This window comes from Bombus vancouverensis, chromosome 14, assembly GCF_051014615.1.
Source record: "Bombus vancouverensis nearcticus chromosome 14, iyBomVanc1_principal, whole genome shotgun sequence".
NCBI lineage: Eukaryota > Metazoa > Arthropoda > Insecta > Hymenoptera > Apidae > Bombus > Bombus vancouverensis.
In genome coordinates, this window is record NC_134924.1 from 6,276,965 (window position 1) to 6,303,532 (window position 26,568).

Sequence of the window (26,568 nt, forward strand, 5' to 3'; positions counted from 1 at the left end):
ACGCAGGGCGAATCGAACGAGACGAGGATAAAGGTGGCCAACGAGCGAGCCCATCAGCTACTCAAGTAAGGCCACTCTCGACCACTTGCACCCCGTCGGCCACCAACAGCAACAAATACTACCATCACCACTATCACAACCACAACTACACTATCACTGACAACAACAACAACAACAATAACACTAGCAACTACAACAAAAGACCAGGGCTATCAGCTACAGATACACACGATCAGTTGTTACTCTCAGTTAATCGTGTTCATGTACTTGCAATTTATTTATTACGATTTTCTTATATCTCGAATCACCGTGAAACTTTATTACAGACGAGTTGACAAATAGACGATCGAAAGAACGAAATGCAACTTCTATATCACATATGTTCTTTTTTCCGTCCTACGTTCGAATCTTTTACGTTCTTCGCTCTGTTCGATTTATAGTGTATATTTGTAGACAGTGAACGCGTACGTTATAGAAAACGCCCAAGAGAGAATCGTTCTCATCGGTTTTCGTACGTATTTACTCGCAGTTAGTCTATTTATTGTTGTTCGTGCAACGCGTCGAAAGAGTTATTGCGTTCTGGGAAATAAATTGTACCATCTTACCCTGTTGTGCACTTTATTTTCGGCGAACGTTAGAAGTAAATTCTATTTGAATATATTACTTGTATCTTTATTGCCGTCGTTAGTATATCATCCAAATAGCTCCATTCTCTAGCGACTATACCTTTTTTTTTTTATTGTGAATCTTTGATTCCTCCTTTCGGTCAACTATCTTCGAATGGTCCTTCAGCGAATCTGCTCGGGCGTACTTACGAACATCATCTTTAACCCTTAAGAGAGCAAATTTTCATCTTTAAGACATAGAAATATTTAGGAGGAAAGTAGAAGAGAAAAAAAAAAGTTAGTTTATTTACGAATAATGTTTACATGTAACGAAGATGTCGACGCAACGTCGTCAAGTCAATTCAGTGATCCGATAGAGTTTTTTAAAAGACGAGCCAGATGTTTACAAGGAAAATGATAAGAAAGGGAGAAAGTAGAGAGCAAATGATGAAAAAGAGGATACAAAAGTCTAAAGATTTTTTCGTCTTAATTGCACGTTTATCCAAGTTCTTCCTCTCGTGATATAGCGTTTACACTTTTAACGATTTATCTAAAAAGTTTCTAAAATAAGAAGAGTTATTAACAGAGAAAATACAAAAATAAGAATACAGAATACAACAAATACTAGAGATCCATTAGTTAAAAAAAAAAAAAAAGAAATAACGAATCGCAAGTATCGCGCGCCTGTTTAAGGGTTAAAGATTACCCACAGTTAACGAAAATAAAAGCATATACACAGGAAACGACAATGTCAGTTGGACGGGAGCGCACACACGCTGTAGTTCTCTGCATCGTTACACACACACACACACGCGCAAAATCCAAACGACCCTGTATACATACATACACATATATAGATACACATACATGTAGCCATGTTCAGGTATACAGAGAAAAATCTGGAATACAGCCACATACAGCGAACAATACAAAAGAGAAAAGGGAGAGTAGTATAGATCACACAGCGTGTGGGAGTGCACATGTGAACGATACATACGCACAGCGAGCCCTCTTTAGGTAATACATACCATGTAATTTGTTATCACGATTAGCGTTACGACCAAAATATCCGTGTACAGTAGATCGATACGTAGATAGACATCAGAGATGCGTGTGTATGTGTGTATGTGTGTGTGTGTGTGTGTGTCAGAGCACACGCGCGTGTCGCGCGGTAATTCCAAGCAGTAGTAGGTCGTAGCAAGCGTGCTAGCCGAGGAGCAGCCTCGAGACATATATGTATGATGTACGAGATTACCATGTTTGAAAACGCGAATGTATATCGAATGGATCAAGGGAGCTTACCCGTAAATGGCAAATAATATTAGGTTCCTCCCGAAAGTGGTCGTTACTCGCTTACCTTTTTCTCGATACATACGCTCTACGTCGAACATCGTGCGATCAACGAAATATCTCGCTTCCCGAGAGAACACGAGAAACCGGAGGGGATCACGACAGACGGGGCGAGGTAAAAAGCAGAGGAGGACGTTTAGCGCGGCAGCAAGTTGATGTTTACGAAGAAGAAAAGGGAGAGGAGAGAGCGTAGTGGTTCCTCCCGTGTGTAGAGTAGGAGGAAGGGAGGAGAAAAATATAAGAGCAAAATGATGGGAAAGGTACGAGAGTGAGGGAGAGGTGGAGATAAAACTGGAAGAAGAATTTGATAAACCAATGCAACGAAGTGGATGTCGTAGCGAGAAAGTCTGGAAGAAAGAAAGAGGGAAACGGAATGAGAAAGCGAGAGGGGAGAAAAGAAAGGAAGGAGGTGTTAAATGTGTAGATAGAATTTTGTTCATCGTTTTATCTGTCGACTCACCATAGAGCGTAGATCGATTCCGTTTCTTGCGGTCCCGCGCACGCTCAACGCGCCGGGTTTGTCACTGTAAGGTTTAACTCCAAGTGAAAGAAATCACGAATGCGATAGAGAGAGCAAGAAGAATACGACAAAAGATTTAAACAAAGATTGTACATTATTATATTTACACGAAGCGAAGTACCTCTACTTTGTACTATAGCGAGCGAAAGAACGAATGAACGAATAATCCATTGTACGTCGTGTCACCACGGCGCCCTGGGATTCTCCTGGTTACGTTTCTGTTTCGCGGTCTGCGAGTATCCACATTCCAGCATTTATCTCTTATTCAGAATCTTTATCTTATTGAACCGTGATCGTTGTTTACGCGGAATAAGTTTGCGATCGTTCTGACAATGAGTCGATATCTTTTCTTTCATTTCTCTTTGCTAGAGGACTGCAAATTTGCAAATACGTAGAAGTAGCGTACTACTATATAATAATTTGTAACTTGAAATAGAGATAGACATGACGTGGTTACCGCGGATTAGATCCAACGCTGCAGACAAGGGATGTTTCTCGAAGCAGCTGTCAGCCTTAACAGTATTCGCATCTTTACACTTACCTCTTTAGCTTTAAGAGAATGCATAGAGACAGAGAGCAGAGATGCTGTCAGCGCTGACGTGATCCCTCAAATCAGTAGCATCAAAATTAGTCCGTAGAAAAGAGAGAGCGAGCGAGAGAGAGAGAGAGAGAGAGAAGGTGAACAAACAATAAGTATGAGGAAATTTTGTCGCGTAGAGATTTTTTTATGTAGACCACATTTGGCAAAGAGAAAAAGAAAATACGTGTACACCGCATTTAGCATATCGTCGATAAGCATGAAATGATTTCGATACACGTATTACTTATTATACATTCATGTAAACTTTATTTTGGATTTAACGAATTAACCATATATATATATATATATATATATAACGATATTGTATAAACATTGTAAAGGGTATCGCCGTCGAGTCGCGTGTTGTATTAAGAATGGAGCACAAAAAGAAGGAAAGGGATATATTACGAGTAATTCCTTTCGATTTCGCTTGTTTGTTTGCTTTTCTCATTAACGTAGTAATGCAGTTATGATCGGTGGCTTGCAAAAATTCTTGGACGCTTCGCCGGACGAACGTACTAAGAGGAATAAAAGAGAGAATGTTAAGGGAAATTTGGTGAACGAAGGAACAGAGCAAATGGATGTATGAGAGGGAGAGAGAGGAAGTAATATTAGAGAGCAAGTGTGTGATATTTGATGATGATAATGATTATGATTGTTACTCGAGATCGTTAGGCCTATCGTAATTATTTACTTTGTCAGAGGAAAGATATACGAACGATTATAAATAGGTATAAATATATATATATATATAGATTATATATATATATATATATATATAAATATAAATACGATACAAACATATTACATGCATATATTTACGGAACGAGCGCGGTGAGCCCCCTTCTTATGTAGACCTCTAAAATAGAGAAAAAAAAAACGAAAAAACGAGAGGAAAAAGAGAGCGAAAGAATCTACTTTATTTGCGAGCGGATAATGTTGTTATATTATCATAAATATTATATATATATTATACAATACGGAATCGAGCAATATTGTATTGTTACTTCGTCGTTAACATTTATCACCGCCTATTCGAAGAATTATATTATGTACCTATTTTACAAAATAATCCCTCGTATCTGAAACGAGTAACTCATATCGAACCTGTTATAGGTCTATGTGGTACGCGTAATTTTAAATATTCACAGAATTGTATAGAACACGCAGATTTAAGTAGATAGACGCGTAGATAGGTCAAAATAGACGAAGTAGCCTGCGGAAAAGGGAAATGGTTTACGGTGTGAATGAGAGATCGAGTGAACGAGATGAAATTATAAACCGATTAATTGAACAGCAGTCTTCTTATAAAATGGAAAACTGTGAGAACAGCGACCACAAAACAAAAGAAAGAAAAAAAAAAAAAAAAAGAAGAAGAGACGGAGAGAGGCGAAAGCTCGCGAAAGATCGTGTGCAACCGATTCGAAGATTCGCTGTTGATGCATTGTTCTATTTGGTTGACGTATTCGTAAAGTTTACGGTGGTTGCGTGCAATTTTTCTCGAGTCGATCTTTAAGAAAGGAGAAGTTTCGTGCGAAACTCGTCGTTCGAAATTTATCTTTCGACTGTCTCCTGACGAAGTTATTGCGGTATAGAGCGGTATTGTAAAGCGAGACAATGAGAACTGCGTGCACCGACGTCTAACGTTTGCAATAACAAGAGTACGATCGCGATTATTAACACAAATTGGGACCACCGTGCAAAAGTGCAAGGTGCCGAGATGAAAACGACTACGGCGCGACGAGTACCACAAAGCTCGACGCTGTTAATTTCTTTTGTTTTTCGACTACGACGAACGTCGAACACCTCGTCGTTGCCGGCCGCTTTCCGATTCTTCGAAGCGACGATAAAAACGAGACGAGAAATCGCGAATATTCAGTAGAGTAAACCACGAAGCCTGACAAAGAAGTTAGAACAAACGTAAAAAAGAAAAAATACTGAAAAATAATGAAAAAAAAAAAAAGAAAAAACATAAGGATGGCGAAAGATAGAGGGAAAGTACGCGAACATTGTAAAGTATTTGGTAAACAGACAAATTGATGAAAAAATCAGCTTTTCTCTTTTTAGTACTGATGTATTGTCGCTAGATGTATTACAGAAACGTAAGAAGTATTCTTCGGCAGTACTATTATAACAAATGCCTATGTATTTTACTTCTCGGCAAATAAACCATCAAGTATTGTATGACTGCTGTTTCTTCTACCTTGGATTCTCATCTTCAGTGACACTGCCAGGTATCGTTTTTCTATTCTCTATTCTTTTCTACTTATATTTACATTTTTACATCCAACTCGCTTCCAATCATGATCATTACTGATTACTACGGCAACAGTTTACAGAGAATCAGTTGAAGAATCGAGTTATCTACGTTGGACGGATTTAGAAAGGGGAGTAGATCGATTCCAAGACGCGTAATCTCCTCTTAGAAACTCCCTATGCCGCGAGAACGTGGCGCGAGCTTTTCTTCGAGCTGAAGCAGAAAATGTTCGAGCATCCTTACGAACTTCAACGAGAGATTCGCGAGAAGAAGAGCTAGGGCTTTGCTCGACTGGACGATTGCAAATGCTGCATTGGCGTTGTTCTCGCGGTAATGCCTTTGTTTCACAAATTCTCTCTGAATTTCTGCTCCATTTGATCGGATTTGGCGAAGAAAGTGGAGGTAGAGGCGGAGGCGGAGGCGGAGGTGGAGGTGGAGGAGGAAGAGAAAGAGGTGGAGGTGGAAGTGGAGGAAGAAGTGAAAGAGGTGGAGATGATGGAAGAGGAGGAACGGACAATTGTATCGGATGTGGTTGAAAAATTGGTCTTGTGTGGAGCTCGAAATCTGCCAGTAAACGATAAGAAGGAGGAACATTTTTGCTTCGTATCCTAGCTAGAATATTGCTTCTTCTGATTTCCAGTTTCATCCGACTTTTGGGACTATAAAGTTTTGTCGATCCATTTCGAGCTCTAATGGCCTCTCTTCTAGCCAGAGTGTGCTGAAGAGTACCACGGAATCTATTGTAAACGTCCGTTGAACTTAGCCTTGTACGAACTTCGCTTCTTGAACAATCGTATCTCAAATTGCTACTCGAAATATCTGCTCCTCCGCTTTCCCTATGCTGAGTGCCTCTATCAATACGTTCCCAGATTTGACCAAATTTTTCTAATACTTTTATGCGTCTGCCAGAGTTCTGATTTGTAATTACGTTTTGTATCGATGGTACATTAACTTTTGTTATATTGGAGGACTTTGAAGGCACGATTTCGGAAAGAAGTTGATCTTCCTCTTCGTCTTCTACATCAAGATTTAGTACAAAAGGAGGTGGAGGTGGCGGCGGCGGCGGTAAATTCGTCGAGGAATCGTCCGATAATAATGAAAAAACAGAGAGATGATCTTTTTTCATAACAATCTCAGATCTCGTTTTATGTTCTGACAAAAGTCTCGTTTCTTCTTCCGGTTGCTCATCTTCTTCCTCGCCGATTTCTCTCGACCGTTGCGCGCTTCGTTTCTTTCCTCGAGAATTGTTAGAAAAGAAAGTAGGTCTAATAGTAGGTAGGCTTTTCGATTTAACGGAGGAGATTTTCGAACGAATCTTCGTTAAAACTTTCATGCTTCCCTTCCTGTTTTTACGACGCTGAGAACTCGTTTCCTCCTCGTCCCAACTTTTCGAGAACGTAGAGGCTAACTTTAGTTTCGATCGTTTTCTCTGAGGACGCATTCGCTCGCTTCTTCGCTCGTTTCCAGGTAAATCTTCCGGCTTGAAGAATATCCAGACGTGGTAACGAGTCTTCTGAGGTCCTATGTACAGCTCGTTGCTATAGGCTGTTTGCAATAATCGAGACACGTACGACAAAATTACCTGAAAACCAAAAATGAACTTTATTCTCGAAAGACTTTTCACCGTGTTTTTATACGAATTCCTAATTTTATTCTTTTTACACGTACCTGATATAGGGATAAAAGAGCAAGATATCCTGTCAAGTACGTTTTGATAACTTCACCTCGACTTATAATCTTCGATCTGCACCCATTAGTGGAGATGGTTAAATGTTTAGGATCGTAGTTGTAGACGGCACTGGGGCTGAGAATATCGTGATGAACACAAGGTTTCGGAATGTCATTGGAACAACAGGAGAAAGGTACATCCACGGGCGTGGAAGTTTCTTCTTCTCGCTCTTCTGGTACTGATCTTTATCACACAATCAATGCATTCAAGCATTAAGATAGATTAAGAGAACTTACTAAAAATGCTAATACCTCCTTTTAAAACACACAAAAGTAAATGGGTAAAGCTGAGATTAAACGGGATTATCTACGTTCTCCTAAAATCGTTCGACAATCATCATATTTTAAGGAACATTCTGAAAAAATATTTAGGAGCCACATGGTAAACACATTTATAGGTGCCGAGTGAAGCGCTATGTTCGTATTTATTCTGTAAATATAAAGCAAGAAAAAATTCTTCAAGACCACTATAATTATCGATAATTAAACGTAGCTGCTATTTAGAAACTAGTATTAAAGTGCAATTTCCTTAATTCACGATGTAATTTCGTAGTTCATTTTCTCAGAAAGTTCCTCGATTATCCTTTTAACCATTTCTCATATTTATTGCTAACACTTTGTTTCCTTTTCTACACTAGCGTGCACGATGGTCACTAACCATTTAATTCTTGTTATTAACAATAATAAATGGTAATTGGTTCGATTATACCCACTGCCCTTCCAGTCGAGGACCGTTCTCCATATCCTCGGGTCCCTCCATCGACAGTTTCAGCCACGGAATTCGAAACCAATCTTCGTAACTATTATCCCCGCAACATTCGAGTTCGGTTTGAAGAGCGTCCACCCTCGCTTTCACAGCGACGTCAATTCCATATTTCTCCATGGCTTCTATCAAGCCATCGCGGCTTTTTTGCTGAAATCCGCTCAACAGAATCAAGTAAGTGGCATTTAGAATAGCTACCAAGAATCCTGACAGCAGACAGGCAATCACGTGGAAGAATAGAAGCCGATTCACATCGTGAGGATCTACGTTGTCGTCTACTTTGTGTTGATCCTCTAAATCGTTTCTAGCTGGTTCTAGTTTCAGGTAGAGCCAGCACTTAATTCCCAGGATATAGGCAGGGGAACAGCAAACGCCAGCAGACACGATGATCGCGGTCCACACGTGACCGTCACCTGCTCGTCGTGATCCGCTCGTTAACCCACACAATAAAAAAAAAAAAGCGAATTCTAAAAAATTCGTCGTATGACCATCACCGAGAAATGGGAGAATTTTTTAGCGCTAGTCGTGCCTGACGATAGTAAAATATTATGTGACTCTGCTGCAAAATGTCATTTTCCATTCTTAATAAGTTATTTTAGTTTCACGAGTTATTCTTGTTGCGATATTTCATGCATAATTCTCCGAACGTTCAGAGTCGTTTTATATGTTGAAATAATGGTAATATCAAAATTGCAGCAGTGTCAATATATACACTAACGTTCATAAGTGACGAGAAAATCGCCCGTTTGAAACACTATCTTTAATAAAACAGATCTGTAATTAATATACGTGATAATATCTGTGAAATATAAATAGTATGACCTAGACGCCGTTAACAAGTTTATTTTGCAATTACGGCTATCCCAAATATGCTAAATCTTCCCTGATTTATTGACGATAGAGTACATTTCAGTGTACAGCAGAACTCCATTTATCTAAATTATGTTTCAGTTAATTTCTGTTCAACCGAAGCCCAGCTGATTAAATCTTCTTATCTGGACATCAACTCTGGCTATGTGAACGAAAAATAATAGATAGTAGGAAGAATTAATATACTTCAATTACGTGTTTATCACGATGAGTTCAGATAAATGAAATTCTGTGTATCATTAATACGATCGCTAATTCCATAGATAAACGCTCGATACCTGATTAAATTGGAAAAAGATTCGATAGATTTAAGGCCGTATTTTAGAAAACTGCTACGAAATACAATCAGAAAATCTCCGGAAATCAGAGGATGAAACGAGTCAGAATTAAAGGCAGTTCTTCCACAAACGACTGTTATCGATTGTTGTAAATGGTTTTCGTACGTGGACTAACCAGGGGTGATAAGATTCAGGTAATCGGCAAAGCCTCTTTCGAATCGTACGGCCCAGAAAATGGCCAGAATGACGGCTAAAAGGCCAGCCAGGTTCATGGAGAAAACAATACAGTAGAGTACTTTCACGGAGGGCCAGCAATAAACGGCATTTACTAAGCCCATGTATCGTTCGCTTTGTGATGGATAATCTTCATTGATATCCAAGGGCCAGTCATCGTAAATAGTTTTGTGTGATTTCCCTAATTATCTCCTCTAAAGGGTTACAATACAAAATAGCTTTATTGCCAAGATATTGAAACCTGAAGTGCCATGCGATAATGCTATTTCTTTCGGTGCTATCTTTGCACTGCAAGTTTCATATAGATTGTTAATAATTTCAAGATATATTCGATTAAAAATTTGACACACGTCACATCATTTTATCTGTTGCAAGCTATCATGAAAATTCATAGCAGCGCATCTTTCTTAAATTAAGGAACTAATGAAATTGAACAAGCGGAATTAAATCGGACGAAGAGTAGAAAAATCATTGTTTGCAGCTGTCGCAACTAACGATATTACGACGGTATTATTACAGAACGATAATACTAAACCAAAGGTCGTATGGGATGAAACTTCGCTTATAATAGTTATAAAGGCTTAAATGAGGCTTATAAAGGCTCAAATATTTTAGACAATGAATCATTTTGTTTTTTCGAGTATTAGAATTAGTCAACGTTAGATAAGACAAATAGTGAAATATTAGAAAGATTATTTATTTATTTACTTATAACACTTTTTTTCTCATGATAATATTGATCTATATCAACACTGTAATATAGATAGGATTATTAGTAATAACCATAGATGTTACGGTAATAAAAATACAGAGATGATAATAAAGTAATAAAATTAGATATTACTATAGTGATTGTAATCAATAAGTGAATAAGTAAAAATATACATATATATATGTATGCTATCTTAGAATTTATAATATTTCTTAATACATGTGCACAGAACGATAATACGATAATATGGTAATAACAACTGATTCTTGGGTTGGCCTCGTTAAAAACTATAAAAAACAGTAACAACGACGGCAAGGATCGCGATAAACGCTATCAGCTCGCCATAAATGCCGTATCAATCGGCTGTAATATAGAAAACGAGTGCCGCATGTGTTCCACATTCACACATCCTCATCGTATTTACCGTATATATATCATATATTTTTTCTCTCAATTAACAATGTCCTCCGTCGCCTTCTCTTTTGCCTCGAATTTCTATGCATCGTCAAATTATCAACAATTCAAATCAATGAACAGCGAAACTCGTGGACTCGAATATATTTGTCTGAATGAGGTAAAATCATTGTATATAGAGAGAATTATGCTCTATTATATTCGAACCGAATCCCCGTTCGATTTATTCATAAAACAATATTATACCATACAGGTAGATCTGTTCTCTCATTATCCTTTATACTACAAGACTTAACGGCTAACGTCCTAAAAATGCATTGGCACTTTCATATGAGAAAAACTATCATCACGAATCCATACGGCACGTTATACATAGCACAATTACCAATGAAAAAATATTGATATATTTGCACGATACGCGCTATCAAATCGTGCAAGATAAACACCCTGAATCATCTGCAACTGCGTCGCTTTAGCATTTCATTGCCCCGTAACAAACTGATCTTCCATTATCTCGCTCTAGATACTGCATTTCTTCTTTTTTTTTTTTTTTAATCCTCTCCTTTTTAATCCCCACGAAATCCGATCAACTCGATTGCGGAGTCGGCTTGTATTCGGATTAAACACGACTGCTTAAACGAGATTCCGATTCAGTAGACTTCCAAATAGGTCCGGTTCCACTTGAAGCAAACCACTAGCCGACATACTCGTATCATAATCAAAATTATCGAATGGCATCATCGGTGAGGATGGCGACGACTCGATTGATCCTCCTCCAGTTATAAATGTATTGTTGGATAGTTGCTTTCTCGCAGCGGGGCTCAGCTGGTCGAAGGATACGCTAGACCCTCTGGAATCCGGACATTGAGGCACCATTTGGTGGTTCTCCAGGTTCACAGACAGTGGAGACATCAGGCTTTTAGGGTATATGGACGGCACGTTCCGCGAGTCCATTAGGTTTTCCTAAATAATTTATACCAATCATTATGCTTCGTTCACAGATTTCTAGAGTATGATGGGTGTGTGGTTAAATATCGCGTGACTCTTGATATTTTAATCAACCCTCCGCGAGGGTAATATACTGTAACACGTTACGTAACTGATAGGATGAAGTCAGTATACTAACCAGATAGCTATAATTATATGCTTTTATAAGGAATGGAAACTTTGAGATAAGAAATAATGCAATTACTGCAGTTTATTTTTAATGTCTTTTAACTGAAATTTTGTGATTAAACGATAAATATTAATGGACAAAGTGCGGGCTTTTATGCACTTAAGAACGATTTCAAAGACGGGAAAATGCACGTAATAAACTATATATAGCGAAGATTATATCGTGTTCTTAAAAATATAAATTTGGGTAAAAATTCGCAGTTTATTCAGAATAAAGATATGAGGCTAACATATGAATCAACACGAATCCTGACTCCATCTTACTGATTCAACGTCAAATATTCTCTTTTTATTTATTCTGAAAATAAACCTCAGCCCTCCAAATATGAGCATGTCTCCACAATGTTGTATGTTTTTCAACGCGTCACGGTCTCGAAAGCGTGTTGCTGCGTTTCGTATGAAAGACTAGGAAATTGGGAAACATTTCTAACTACGAAAGAAGTCAAATAGAAAATGTTACTTCTGTACTTGTTACTTGCATTCACACGATCGTTTCAAAGTTTTAAAATACATACAGATTCGTCAGCTTTGGTACAGATCCTGATCTAAACAACACATTTCTAATCGACTAGCATCTTTTTTAAATTGTAAAAACAATGATTGATATATTGATAAATGAAATGTGAAACGCATAAATTTTTCTCATAAATTCCAAGAAATTTCATACGCGACGAAATTATATTTTATCATGTATGTTAAACGTTATTCGCTTTTTCAAATTACGCAAAGCAATCGATGCAATATCTTTGAAAATAATCTCGTCACTACCGACAGATGTAAAAAAAGGTAGAATAATCAGCATTATCGGTAATGTTCGATTGTTTCTTCGATGTTGTTCATGATACATCGTTCAAAAGCAAAAGCATCGTTCGTTGAAACGTCGCTTGGTATACTCAGCACGTGGACGTAGCATTAATATCAAGACTACGATGGAAGGCGATTGGAGCGGAAGGATGAGAAAGGAGGAAACGAAACGCAGCAGTTCAGATGATTCGATGTTCAATGTTCAATGTATTTGGACAATCTTCAATCAACAATTTTATATACTTTGAAGTAGAATACATAACGTGACGTTAAACAGCGACACGGTTAAACGAACTACGGCCGAGCGAAGTTACATCTCTCGTCTCGCCTAACAGATCCCCCGTGTATCCTTCGAAGACACGGGAGACGCGCGCGTGCTCTGTACTCTATCAACATCGTCCTGAATATTTTGTACTTTCGTCATCTCGACTCTCTAAATATTCTCCCTCTTTATCTTTCTCTCTTAAGACCCCTCGTTCACTCGATCTTCCTTTCTGCCTTTCTCTCTCTCTCTCTCACTCTCTCGGCGATCATATTTGCGAGTACCGAATCGAGTATCGCGATAATAACTTTCCTAGGAAACTTGTAAATCCATCGTTGTCCGCATCGCGGGAAAAATTACACGAAGTTCGGAAGCATCGTCTGGTGAACTGCCAACTAACTCTTCGCGTTAATCCTTTATCGGTTGATCGGCCCAGCCTCGGAAAATATCGCGTCTAACTGTCTCAGACTGTCGCGAAACGCTGTCGAGAGTTAAAAAAAAAAAAAAGAAAGAAAGATAAAAAGAATCGATCGACGATCAAACGTAGGAAGCGTTCGTAAGATCGGTGGACGGTCGACCCATCGCGACGCGATGTTTCGTTGATGTTCATGTACTGGAACTAACTCGGCAATGATAGCTGAGACGCTGAGAACGCGGCTCACGACCTATGAAAGACCCAACGTTCCAGGCAGAAGACATATCGTAAAACGATCGCGAGTTCGAACAGTCGCCTGCTTCACGTGCTCGCTATGCTTTTGGAGGACTTCGGTTTCGCGAAACAAACGTATCCCGCACTCACGTCGCAGCCGGATACCAGGAGATTCATTAGCACGCTGTTGCACGCCGGATTCCGCTGAGAGACCTGACTGATCGCGTCGCCGTTTTCTACGCCGCTTCGACGACACCTTCCTTCGTTCGTTTCGACTTTTCTTCCTCCGCCATCGTTAACTCCACCTCCGCCACCACTGTCTCCTTCGCCATCCTCCGCATTCAGATTCCCTTCTAATCGATTAACGCTCTGTCGACCTTTTACCGTACTGTCGTACGATTCGTTTGCGAAATTATTCCGCAGAACGTTCTGTTGAGACACCAGGCGACGCAACAGTTGACTGTTGCCCAAGTTCGACGATTTTCTCGAAGACGGCTGCTGCTTTGTTAACAGGTGATCCTCTAGACTAAGGTGATCGCTACATTTCGCGGATTCGTCACATCTGATGCGCTTATTGTCGTTCCCTGCGTCTACGGAGGCAGTGTGAATACGCTTCGTTGGTCTGTCCATTTTGGAGGACCAATGGCAGTTATCTAGATTTATATCTGAGACAGGATAATAATAATCAATCTCTCGACGAAGCCTTAAGTCATCCAGATAGAAAACACTTAATAGTTTCATATACTTGTTATTGGTAGAGTTGTACTAGTAGATAGAAGAAGGGACTTACTCTTCCTAGGGATCTGACCGAGAACTTGTACTGGATTCACCAAACCTCCTCCATGGTCGTTGTATTTTCTGGAGACGACCTGATCCATTTTCAATAATTGCGCTAAACTAGAATCTGTCGTTCGTTGCTCCTTTTCCGTTAACGTCCTGTAAACAATACATAAAGATTCACGGTTCTCGTGCTGGTTCTCGTAATTATAATTTTCGTCCCGTCATTTCGTACCATTTTAGACAACTTTTGTGATCTGTCGTCTGTGGCGGACTCCACATAACCATATCATTGCTTATAAGCAAATCCAGAGCCTCATCCTGATCCGACATTGGGATATAAGGTGCTCTAAATTCCAACTCGTCGTCGCCTATACTATCGTTCAGGCCTAACATTAACATCTCGTCCTCCGATAAACCGTCCGCACCGCTACCTCCTGTCGGGCTACCCAACGAATCTATACTTCGTTCTGGACTCTGAAATATAATACGCAACGGGATTAAGCAATGTTTTACTACAATTACGATATTTAGAAGTACTTGGAAATATTTGGCAACGCTTGGAAACACTTGGAAACGTTGTATGGAAATACTTGGAAATACTTGAAAATATTTACGAATACTTGGAAATATTTGCAAGTGGTTGAAAATATTTGGGAATATTCATAGTATATTTGAGAAGATCTGAGAATATTTGTGTAATGTCTGCAAGTGTGTGAAGGAATCGAGAAAATCGGCTCACTTGACGGTACTTGGTGAGCGGCGGTGAAACCGCGCTGGGATCGATGCTACATGGACTGCTCGGTGAATCTCCGTACATGAACGGATCGCTATCGGCCAGAGACTCCCCTAGATCCTTGCTCCTCGAGGTGTCTCCCAACTCGGCATCTTTGAGAGAGTCAGTGAAATCTGTGGAGCGTAATTCAGGTGCTAGGGTTCCATCGGGGCTCAGTAGGGGACAATAGTTGTCGCTGCCAAGAATAAACTCGTCGAGCATGTCCGTAAGGAAAGGCGTGTCTTCGAGGGGGACGCATACGTCGCCAGGTGTAGGCGCCAGATGTGTTAGATCCTCCGGTTCGTCCTTCAGCACTGTAACATTCCATAGATGAAATTCAAATACCTTCAAGGGTACACCGACCGTTGTTTACTTCCGCATTATAACAAATATGGGTTATTCTAAGCGAAAATTGAAGGGAACATACACAATAAGACGTATCTTCTGTATTTTACAAAAAAAGCAATTTTTAAGTTAAGTTTATGTATTGTCATCAATTGCATATTATCTAATCTGTCGTTTCAATTGCTTTCAGAATTAAACGTGCTCGTGTCTATTCTTCTGTATATCTGTCTACGTACCTATCTATCTATTCTTGAACATTGAAGAAAAATTGATTGTCGAACGTCATATAACGTTAGCTACTTTGTTGCTTTTAAGAGAGAAACTTCTTACATTTATTATCTAATTCTAAAAGATAATATATCTCTTTACACAGCAAATCGTTTTTCTCTTCGACTAAGTAATATTGAAATCTTAGTCGCTATATAAAAGTGGAAAAATTAACAAATATAATCTTATCATGCTGTTTCCATGTGCTCGTCATTTGATCCTAAATGTTCGCAATATCGTATCTCGTGTGATAGGCAAGATTTACTGTCTACCTACGAAGTTTTTCTTGTATAACGAGTACTTCTCCCTCACCTAATTATTATTTTCTCTCTCTCTCTCTCTCTTTCTCTTTTCATACTCTTCATCGTTATCGACCGAAGTCGCGTGTTACGACATTTATCTCTCGATTATTGCGCGAATAGCAACGAGTTTAAAGAGATAGGCAAACGAGTGAAACGTAAAGATACAAGACGAGGAAAAACAAGACTCGTTGCGAAACAATACGAAGGAAGAGATGAATGACACCCACTCGTAAGGCCTGGATGATCCTCGCTGAAAGTCAAGAAGCCTTTGTTCATGTCCTCGGTACGAGGAGCGAAGATACTCGCTGTCGCTGTCTGTGGCGGTGGTCTGCAGGTGATCTGGTCTTGCTGTTGTTGTTGTTGTTGTTGTTGTTGTTGCGTCGCAATAGAAGCGAACAGGTGTCTGGTAACGACGTGTGGCCTGTCCTGACGAACCGTTGTCTCCGGATCGTATTCCACCGCGGGTTTGCCCTAGAAGATCATTTCCATCAACGCCAAAATTCTTTTCACTTTCTTTCTCAAAGTGAACACACTCCCCTCTCTACAAAACGTATACTTGAAGAATATAGCGAGGTCGTGAAATTGATCAGTGGCTATCGTTCACAGCTTTGGATGGCCAATGAGTCAATGAGCAATTAACGATCAATTAATACAAGATGTTATCTATTCGCAAGGATAAAGATAATTTCTAGTAACGCGGATAAACCAAATAAAAATCAACTGCAAATCGATCAAAACTAAACCATATTGCTGTTTCATAAGATACGTGCAATTTTATAAAACTCCTTATAGTAACAATTTCTATTGTCTGAAGACCTAATGGAGCGACCCAATAAATGAGCCACTCTGACGCCACATTGATCAACTGCAGAATTAAAAATCAAATAAAAGAGATATCATTCGATCCTCTGTTTCTCTTAAGTTTACCTTGGAATTTACTATAACTTATACGTTATATCTTTGCAATAAATCTACAGAAGTAAATCGTTTCTTTTTTTAAAGTTGTACGCTAATCCTACGATAAACCCGAGCAACAAAATAAAGAAACTAAGAAACAAGAAAGTGGCGACAAGTTAGTCGTTCTAAAAGCCTCGTATATTAGAACTCTGCCTGTTTATCACTGCAAGCCTCTTCGACTACCAATCCTACCGAAATTTAACTGTTTTACAGCCTCGCTATATTCTCCTTCCTCGTATCATACCTGGAACACGAACGGAGCGCGGCTAGCAGCAGATTGCTGGCGGCACCGTTGCTTCCGTTTTGGCCCGTTGTTCTCCTTCAGCGACTCTTCCAGCGATTCTTTCAAAGCCTGTACACCGACGAACGATTTCTCTGTAGACTGGACCGGTCTCGGGAAGGTGTTATCCTTCCGCGAGCCGTCCTGAAGTTGAACAGGCTCCTTCTTCGCTTTGTTGTTCGCCGCGCGGAAGATCGAACTGGTCACTGTCAACGGTTTCGCGCGATTGGAAGAGCCGGTAGTCGCTGGTTTCGATTTTGTAGCAGGTAACGATAATTGTTGCTGGTTCCCCTCGAGCGCTGTATCCTCGAGCTTCTTGCTGTTCACTTGCACTCGAACACGAAGCTTCGTGGTAGCTTGAAGAGGTGGAAGTTGGACAACGTCGCTCGTGGCAGCCGGTTTCTCCTCCGGCTTCACGGCCTCCTCGCTGTCACGTGCTGCGAGCTGCCGCGCGCTGTACACCTCATCCTCGCGTTCCACGCCGCTGAAAGCAGAAATCCTACCTGGTGGAAACTGCCGCGCCATCGACGATCCTGTTTCTACGTGTGACCGACCACTTTCTCTCTCGATTCATTTAATAAACCTGCGTTTTCTAATAGCTAACTGTTGCACGAAGTCTGAGTGAATTTCGGTTCATACAGCGATATTATGTCTGGCGTTTCTTATTTTCCAAATTTCACCCGGTCAGACTGGCTCGCAAGTTCATATTCTATTCTGAACCGGCGTTCTAAGGGACTTCAACTGATATTACGTAATTACATAACAGCCTTCGTTTGTTGTATTATATTCTCTTACTTGCCGCAGTGAAAATTCCCTTAGATAGCGCTTCAGGAATACAAAGCGAAATTCACTCTCGTTTATGCCAGCTTTCTGCGATAAACGATCCTACGGAAGCGAGTCACTCGTCGCTTAAGAATCGACCATTAATCGCGTACTTGTGTAATGGAATTGAAAAATCGACGAATATTTCCCAGAGACTCAAATATACCGGCAGGTCCGTACATTCTACGCTCGTAACAACAAATTATCCACCCTCTGCCGAGAGTTAACTCGTACGAAACGTTGCGCGATAAAGTAAAGTACGTACCACTGCCACTCCTCAGCGATCGAGAAAGAAAGATCGGTCGACGAAAGATCAAAATCCGCGAAAACTCCCAATCACGGTGACCAAGAACCACGTTTACCAGAGTATCGAGGGAAATGTGAAACGTACCAAAGAACGACCGGCTTATGCTATTCGAACGCGAATAGGTTGGATGATCAACTGAGATGGTACTAGCCGTCTTCGACGGCCTAGTTAGACGTTCGAACGGGCGCACCGCTCGTGTTCCCCCCTCGTGTACTCCGGTTCGTTCGTTCGTTCGGGTCCTGACCCTCGTACGCGAGAGAGCGAAGCACATGGCCACGGTTTTTAGCTCGCGAGCCCCCCTTGCATAACAATTACCGTTTGATGGGCCGGGAAGCTGCGAACGCGTGCTGGAACGAAGCGAATTCCTTCGAACCAACATGGAACCAACCAACCGATCGGGCCGAAGCTCAATGAATGTGTACTTCTTCTTTTCGTGTAGATGCAGGCGAATGGCAGCAGTTGACTCGAGGTCGATCCTCGAGTTTGCCATTACCACGGCCAGATTTTATGGCTTTAGAAATCGTGTGACGACTTGAACACAAGACGCCTGCCAAAACCGATCTCTAGATACCGTTCTTACCAAAGTGCTTTCGTTTCCGACGAATTTTAATCGCCGCACGTGAAAAGACGAACAGACTTTGGGATAATTTTGTCCTCGTAACTCGTTGATCTTACGGAGGAGACTCGAGTGTCGTCTTGGCAATTTTCTTGCGCCCGCCAGTTTGTTTTTCATATTTATATAAGTGGGAATGATTTTATTAGGTTGTCTTATATATCCGTCCTATTTTCGTCCTATTTACAAACAGAGAATACGAAACAAATATAGGAGCCACACTGGGAAGTCGAACTGGGAAGTCGAACTAACCAGGTTCGTTCTTTAAAAGTTTCTTGCGATTTTAGAATCGAGAAGTTACGACCGATGTTTAATTCTTCGAGAGCCAAATATAACTAACCTCGATGGAGTTGCTCGTCAGTTTGACGTCCGAGTGGCTCGTATATTATCGACCTAATAATTACTCGAAGCGACGAACAACCTTTGGGAAATGTACATCTATACCTATATCTATAATTAATTGTACGAGAAGATGCAAATTCGATCTTCGTCGTTTTCTCCTATCTCGGAACGTTCGAATATCTGTAGTAGGTTTCACGACCTCGAGATAAAGACAAGAATCGTCCAATCGGATATGACAAAACTATGTGTCGAAAATAAGATAAAGCTTGCACATTGTAATCATTATGAAACTCGATCGCGCCGTTAAATTCTTGCAAATCGTTCTCCCGCGAGCGAAATAAGCTTGGTTCGTTGGAAAACGGATCAGTACGATAGAGGAGGTGTCAAGCGATTCTAATGCCACAGTGACACCTCGATCGGCCAAAATGCGTCAGGGACATCGTAGAAAAGCGACTACACGCCGATCTCTGGCGAGGAGCCGTGGCTTTCTCGCCTCTCTGCTCTCGATGTAGGTTATCGCGAAGGTTAAGGCTGCTAGCGCTAGCAGCCGATTCGACGACGAGCGTGATCGAGCGCGTGTGAGCCGTCAATTTTCACGGACGAAAAAAAAAAGGGGGGGGGGGAAAGAAAAAAGAAAGGAAAGAGTAGAGAAGAACTCGTTAGCCGCGGATTTTCGACTACGGAAACGAAAAATTCGAAATCGTTTTTTATAATTGCGTAGATAAGTTACAGAAATTTAAAACGAAAGACAGATATAGAACTTCTAATCTCGATGCTAAATTCGCTGATAACAGAACTACACATAGCGGATACCTCCTTAGGGCACGCCACGATTCAAGGATTAACTCATTAACCTATTAAGAATCAACGTTGCATCGACATAACGCTACATGCGCAATTTGTTGTTTTCCGTCAATTTATGTAACTTGATTATGATTACGAGTTATAATTTACATAACGAAATTTTGAATTGTGATTGTGAAAGGAGATTTCCAACGCTTCGCCTCGTACTTCTTTCCTCGCTTCGCCGTATTTCCTTCTTTCGCCTACGGTCTACTGTTTCATGAGACTTGAAGAAGTCGAGCTGTTCGTACGACGTACAAGCTGTCTCATAGATCGAAGGAAAGCTCCTTTAAGCTTCTGCGAGAAACTTATGTAGCGTACGCGGGACGATAACTATAATTTACATTGTCTGTATTTCTTTTTATAATATTGGAAACTTCACGCTGTCTGGATCGACGACTAAGCGCAACGAAACACTGTACTAAAACAGTGCACACTTGTTGCGAACTTTCAAATTGGACATCCAAATTTCACCGCTGACGATCGAACGATGAAAATAAAGTGACTTGTATAGAAATATATATATCGGACCTTTGCAATTCCTTTTTATATCCAGAACGTCGAAGGAAAGAATTTGATGACATAGAGCGACTAAAAGGAAAAAGCTGCGAACGAAATGTTGCGTTAATGCAACGTTGTTCCTTAATGAATTAAATGCCACGAGAAGAAGAGAGAGCGACAGAGGGTTTGAAGGGGAAACGGTGAGACGTCTGACGCTGCGTTACCGTATACAACAGTATAGGCCGAGTCGAGCACTAACTAACTTTAACCAGTCACAACGGCTCGGTAATTGTCGCAAATTGACCAGCGGGACCCCAAACGTGGAACGGCAGGAGCGTCGTCGCAGTCGCCTCGTGGTTGCGTGCAAATCACGCGAGAGAATCTCAACGGGAATACCTACGCTTGTAAGCGAAGAACGTGGCTTCTTTCATAAATACAGAAGCGATGGAAATAAAGATAAAGAGTCGCGTGACTATCCATTCGAGTTCTTCTCCTTTGACAATTTGAATTTCCCGCCTTTGTCAACCTGTTAACGGAGAAGAACGAGATACATAGCTCGCAACTAGGATCCTCAAAGAAATAATAATTTCTCCGTAGAGAAATTTCTTCTACTTTCCGACATTTTCTATTACCCTCTTTATTACGAGAAAACGATCTTTTAATGTGTCAAGAGAAAAAAAAAATAAAACGGAGAGTCACATACATCGATGATCGTTCTTTCGTATTTTCCTGAAATTTCTGAAGCTTTGTAACGACGAGAATATTATTCGGTAAAAATGACCCACAGTGTACGTTATATCGTAATTTATATTGACGAATACTTAAATCGTTTCCAATATGAAATATAATTTGTCTCTATTAACTGCTATGTTCACTTTAATCTCTAAAGTATTCGATGATTACGAGAGCTGTGATTAAAAAATGACCTGGTTAACAGAGTAATCTCGAGATTAAAAAAAAAAAATTCACGAAATCCCGGGATCTTTGGGTCGTTTGGTTATCGTAGAGCGAACAAGCTTAATGAACTCGAACCGGTGGGCGCGGCGAGGTTTCGGAGCGTAGGATTTCGTGAGCCGTTCCGACCGATCGCGGGCCCGCGAATTCACTTGCATAACGGCGCGTTGCACGATAAAAAATGCGGCTTCGAGCGGGGCTTATTTTTAGTTGGCCACGGTTCGTTCGTCTTCGACTGTTTCGAGTTTGGCGAGCGAGATGAATTCTGCCGAGCCGCTCAAGTAGGAAAATAAACGGCGCGACCTCGTACACGATGATATCACTTCGCGACAAGGTGTTCGACCCGCGAATTCGAAACTGCCGAGTTCTTTTTTCTCGGCATTTGTTTTACTCGCGTCGAACATTGCCACGGTTTTCTGTAGATTATTATCCATAGAGCTCATCCATCTCCGACGCCTAATTGACTCTCGTTTAAAAATTTCGATGTGAGAGAGAGATGGACGTACCAGAGCGATTCCCCACCGGTCTGATTTGTAATAATCACATATAACGAAATAATTTGTAACAATATACGTTGTAAAGATTGTATTCTCTACCTACATATCCTTAAATTCTAAGGAAGCATTTGTCGGCCTTCACTTTCATACCATTAAACGTTCGCGCACTCGTACGAAACTAAACTACTAAACGATATTTCGTAATCTCGAACCTAATTATTCGATATAGAATAGACGCACTTTCTGTATGCACCGTACGTTATTCTCAATGGTAGCGAAACTTTATAATTTTGTGCTCGATGACGCTAGTTTACATACACGATACACGTCGGCTCACTACCACCTAGGCAATGCCCCAAATTTATGCCCCATCTCTTTGACAGGGGAAGTGACGACAAGAATCCGCGGGTTTGAACGTTTAGGCGGAGAAAACGACGAACGGTCATGTGAACCGTGCGACGAAACGATAGGGAATTTAGGAGAGAAAGAGACGCACAGAGAGAGAAAGAGCGATTAGGTTGAGTTAGGTGCAAGTTAAATATGCGGCCGGTATTGTTAAAAATAGAGTGACGGCCGACCGCCCGGTTACTTGTGCAATCGAGCACGTGGGATCAGTCCCCTCTTCTCTTCGGTTTCCATCTGGTATACCCATGGCCCCCTGCTGTTTTTCTATTCCTCCTGTACGTCAACCATCCTCATCCCCGCGCGGAAAATTTGTCGCCCACGCGTCAATCGCTCTTTCCCTCGACTGCTGTTCGTTTCTCTTCGCGATGTGTGTCTCGAAGGGGGGCAAGCAAGAAGCGAACAGAGAGCGAGAAAGAGAGGAGGGCTTTGCTTTGCCAATGATTTTGGCACGAATCGAACTCAGCACGCGTTCTGCTTCGCGGCCTTTGCCTCGTTCGCGCTTCTCGCCCCGAAGAAAAGGGATTCGTGCTCTGTCTTCGCTTTGACGTCGATCGAGAGAACAATAGGACGATTCAGTGAGTGGCTGGACAAACAAAGCGACGAGATCAGAAGCCCGGAGAACGAGGCAGATACTGGGAACGAGTGAAAGTGGGTCCTAACGAAATTCTTGTCTTTGAATCTTGTCGAGATACGAATTACACAATATACAGCTGTTAGACATTAGAAGCACAAGAACGTAGAGACGCGTGTGTATTGGAGTTTATAGGAATTTAGAGTTGTGGAGATAGACGTTAGGATTCTGTCACTCAAACGGGAGAAGACGTTTTGTTTTCAGACGAACTGGCTGCGATCAAACTCGCTATCCATTAGCATCCAATATCCACTCTATCACCAGCGAGGATTCAAAGTGTCTTCCTAAGATCCAAGGCGCTAACGAGGGCTGCCCTTGAGGCGGAAAACACGGCGCGCGCGTCCGTTCACCAGGCGCGAAAATAACGTTCGTAACTCGTCAACGCGATGGCAAGGATTTTGGCTGGGATACAACGAACGAGCCTCCGTGCGCGTTTGACGTCCACAGCTGAAGATCGTCACGATTATGGACGACGACGTAAACGTGTTTATTCACGTTGCGAGGAAAAACGTAATATTACATGGTGGAGAAAAAAAAACGTGTAGTGTCCGGTTTCGCGGCCGATACACAGCGGGAAGAAATTGCGTGCCCCGTGTGTGTTTGCCAGTGGTTTGCCGTTTGAATAGCGGTTCGTTATGTAACGAACCGAAACACGATCAACGCTCGTCTATCAGCCACCCTTCCTGTGAAAATTGATCGATCGTACGATCCGAGAGATCATTCTCTCTCTCTCGGCTATCCCTCGCCTATCGTCGGATGTTTTAACGCGGGACAAAAATGAATAAACCGAAGAATCGCGACGAATAACGAGCGATTGCCCGTTGCTGCGCTTTGTCACGTTGGTCTGACGTTTCGCGGCTTACAGCGGTACCTCGGTCTCGGAAACCTGTTGGCGATTCCGGGAATTTCGATACCTTGTGTGTAAACTTCGGAGAAATCTATATGAGACGGGAGGATCCTCTTGTTAACTGCAACTTGCGCTCCTTTCCCTTCATCGAATCGGAAGTATCACAGCAATTAACGATCTTGCAGTATACTCGCTTGCGAACGATATCTTTGCGAATCTACATCTTCCGAATCTACATGCGAAGTTTCAACTTGCCGGATTTAATTGCAAATCGCCAGTTCTCAGCGCCGAGTTACGTTCCAACATCTCTTTCAAGAGCGGAAACGAAAAGGCCGCGATGTCGAAGCGAGTGAAAAGGAAAACGAGACGAATGGGAGAAGAGAAGAGGATGCGGCGCGAGACAGAGGCGAACACGCGATCTCCCGACGCGAATGTTCCGGCAAATGTCCGAACGACGCCCGATTGGCACTGGCACTGACACTAACAGCAGAAACGTTGCACTCGCACTGGCGAGACTGGCTCGGAAGATCGCGCTTGCTGCATTTGCTGCAACGGCCGCGCGAGCGTGTGCGTCGGCGAGTCAGCCTCGCGTCACCCGTTCCTCATTCACCCGTTCGATTTGCAAATCGCGATTCCGCTCTTTCGATCGTTCGGTTCTGGCTGTTACCCGGCGATACACGAGCTAATTCCACGCGACCACGCTTTGTCACTGGATCGGTTATCTATCTCTTTCTATCCGAACGTGCTTCAATCGTACGACGATGTACGCGATAACTGACCGATAACAAGCAGACGAGTAAATTACGCTGATCGATTTATACGAACTACGACGAACATCGATAAATTGGTAGGAATAGATTGGATAAAGAGGAACTCTAACGAGTACTCTAACTTTTCGAAGTGGCCGGTAAAATTATGAAAAATCGAAATGTCGCGTATACGGAGCGAAGTGTATACGACGAATTAAAGCTTGCCGGCGATTTCTAATTTTTAATTTTTAATATTCCAACTTTTATATTCCAATCCCGGTTTCGTTTTAGCAGAAGGAAGAGATCCTGCGTGTTGTAGGAAAATGTTCGCCGAGAAATTGAAATAAAACATCGTACACAACAGCTTTTTGATGTTTCGCTGGAGCTTGCGGTATTTTTTAATGTTGGAAAAATGAATTTCGCTCGAGAGACATTCCCTTGACGTATTTACTCGATGCATTTTAATGTCGTTTTCCGTTCGTTCCTCCAATAAATAAATTAGTTGCTTCGAGTATCCGAGATTGTCTGTACGATGATTTTTGCCCCTAAATCAACTCTTCCGGATTAACGGAAAAAATTTGCCGAGATGTGCAGCTCGGAAGGCCAATGTAGAATGCGCGTACATTATCGGCGATTCTTTGAATATTCATAGTTACGAATGTCGTAAGAAGTTGAGTTACCAGTAACGTAAGAGATGACGTTAAACGAAAACGTTTTGAGAATAAAAAAGAAGGCAGTTACGTGAACAACGTTTTGGAATTCGACTATTACGCGGTAGGACTAAAATTCCACAAAATACAAAGGTCTGACGCGTCACGCTGCGGAAACGCAGATTAGTTTTATCGTGGAATTTCATGACAAGCCGATCGCGTGATTTTCGCGTGAATTTCCGATATATTCATCCGGAAATTACTACGTGATGAATCGCACGATCGACTGGCGAGAGAAAAAAAAGAACAGATTCGAAAAGAGGAAACAACAAAATATCAAACAAACCTAACTATTGTTTTACTGTTACAAGATCCACCAATTTTTCACTCCGATCTTCCGTTCCAATTTTCTGGCCGCGCACCTCGACTCTTATCAACGAGTCAATAGCTTAATGCACTCCAACGAAATACTCTTAATTCCAACGATCAAGCAAACGAAGACGATATTCACTGGATACAAGCAACGACAAGTTTTCTGAATTGGACTGCCAGCCGCGCGATCGCCGACAATATTGATCGAATCTATAGACACTGCTGATCTCTATACGCTATCAAACACGGTGACGTGCGGTCGAGCGACTGCCGCGAAAAAGAAGGCTTTCTCTCGCGCACGAGGTACGGCGATTCACTAGCGCGGGCGTCGCGCCGCGTCGCGGCACGACGCAGTGTAAAGCTCGCGACAGATTATCTACCAGTCGAAGATAAACCTTTACTCGTTACGAAATCTTCAGTGGCAAAAGAGAAGAGGTGGAGACGACTGGCAAGAAGAGTTCGATAGCTGGACGTGACAAGAACAGCGTTGGCCGGTGTTGTTACTCGATAATTAGTTCATAAAGAACGGTTGATATATAGCAGAAACTATTATTAAACTGACAAGAGGAAGAAACAGCGAAGCGATATAGGTCAACGGAAAAATGCGTGAACGATGAAAAAGAAATAGATAAATTGGTCGGTAGAGATGTGTGACAAATACGTGGGTTGGCAATCTAGAAAAACGAATAAAAAAAACTGTAGCCAGGGGAGAACGCTTTCTGGTCGAAACGAAAATACTCTATGCTCAGTGCCCCTTTCCCTACGTTCCCGCGATAATTTACGTGGGTTCGATGCTCTTATCGCTCCACATCCTCGAACTACACATGCGTCACGGCGAGCTTTTGCGACCTCCTTTCGATTCGATTTCGGTTCTTTGAATTTCAATAGGAATTACGGTGTTTTGGTTAACTGGCTACAGAATGGGACGCTATCTGGTCGGTTATCGAGCTATGTATATCTGTGGGAAATACCGAGTATTCTGTCGTTAAATGCAAATGACATACAGGTACCTGACGTATCGTTTTACGTAACATCGGAATATGGTGGATGGGCAATTGTCACTGCAACTACAAAATCAGTTGAAATCGACTGATACTGTTTGTTTCTACAGATTCCTAGGATGTGCCAAC

General features: G+C 41.5%; 3 protein-coding genes across 11 annotated transcripts in view; 1 reads left to right on the plus strand and 2 right to left on the minus strand.

Annotated features, from left to right (window-relative positions):
- The window catches only part of Snap25 (Synaptosomal-associated protein 25kDa), a 28,726-nt gene extending 23,487 nt beyond the window's left edge, over nt 1–5,239 (plus strand). For all 7 annotated transcript variants that reach the window (XM_033335635.2, XM_033335633.2, XM_033335626.2 and 4 more), the window contains exon 7: nt 7–5,239. In XM_033335635.2, the coding sequence (XP_033191526.1) occupies nt 7–69 (63 nt within the window). In that variant the 3' untranslated portion in view covers nt 70–5,239. The remainder of the gene's footprint in view (nt 1–6) is intronic.
- Nucleotides 4,928–9,123, minus strand: LOC117157542 (uncharacterized). 2 transcript variants are annotated; one of them, XM_076624304.1, is made up of 4 exons: nt 7,754–9,123; nt 6,981–7,224; nt 5,799–6,894; nt 4,928–5,765 (listed from the first exon to the last, which is right to left on the minus strand). In XM_076624304.1, exons 1-4 carry the CDS (start codon nt 7,921–7,923, stop codon nt 5,416–5,418), a joined length of 1,860 nt encoding a protein of 619 aa, XP_076480419.1. In that variant the 5' UTR covers nt 7,924–9,123; the 3' UTR covers nt 4,928–5,415. The 2 variants fall into 2 exon arrangements, with proteins under 2 accessions (XP_076480419.1, XP_033191516.2); XM_033335625.2 differs by having other exon boundaries at nt 4,928–6,894.
- A 735-nt stretch (nt 9,124–9,858) lies between these two features.
- Nucleotides 9,859–26,568, minus strand: part of sima (HIF-1 transcription factor component sima) — a 37,871-nt gene continuing 21,161 nt past the window's right edge. For both annotated transcript variants that reach the window (XM_033335622.2, XM_033335620.2), the window contains exons 8-14: nt 16,870–17,389; nt 15,896–16,139; nt 14,722–15,068; nt 14,215–14,456; nt 13,993–14,138; nt 13,353–13,867; nt 9,859–11,274 (exon numbers count right to left, since the gene is read on the minus strand). In XM_033335622.2, coding sequence (XP_033191513.2) covers nt 10,945–11,274; nt 13,353–13,867; nt 13,993–14,138; nt 14,215–14,456; nt 14,722–15,068; nt 15,896–16,139; nt 16,870–17,389 — 2,344 coding nt within the window. In that variant the 3' untranslated portion in view covers nt 9,859–10,944. The remainder of the gene's footprint in view (nt 11,275–13,352; nt 13,868–13,992; nt 14,139–14,214; nt 14,457–14,721; nt 15,069–15,895; nt 16,140–16,869; nt 17,390–26,568) is intronic.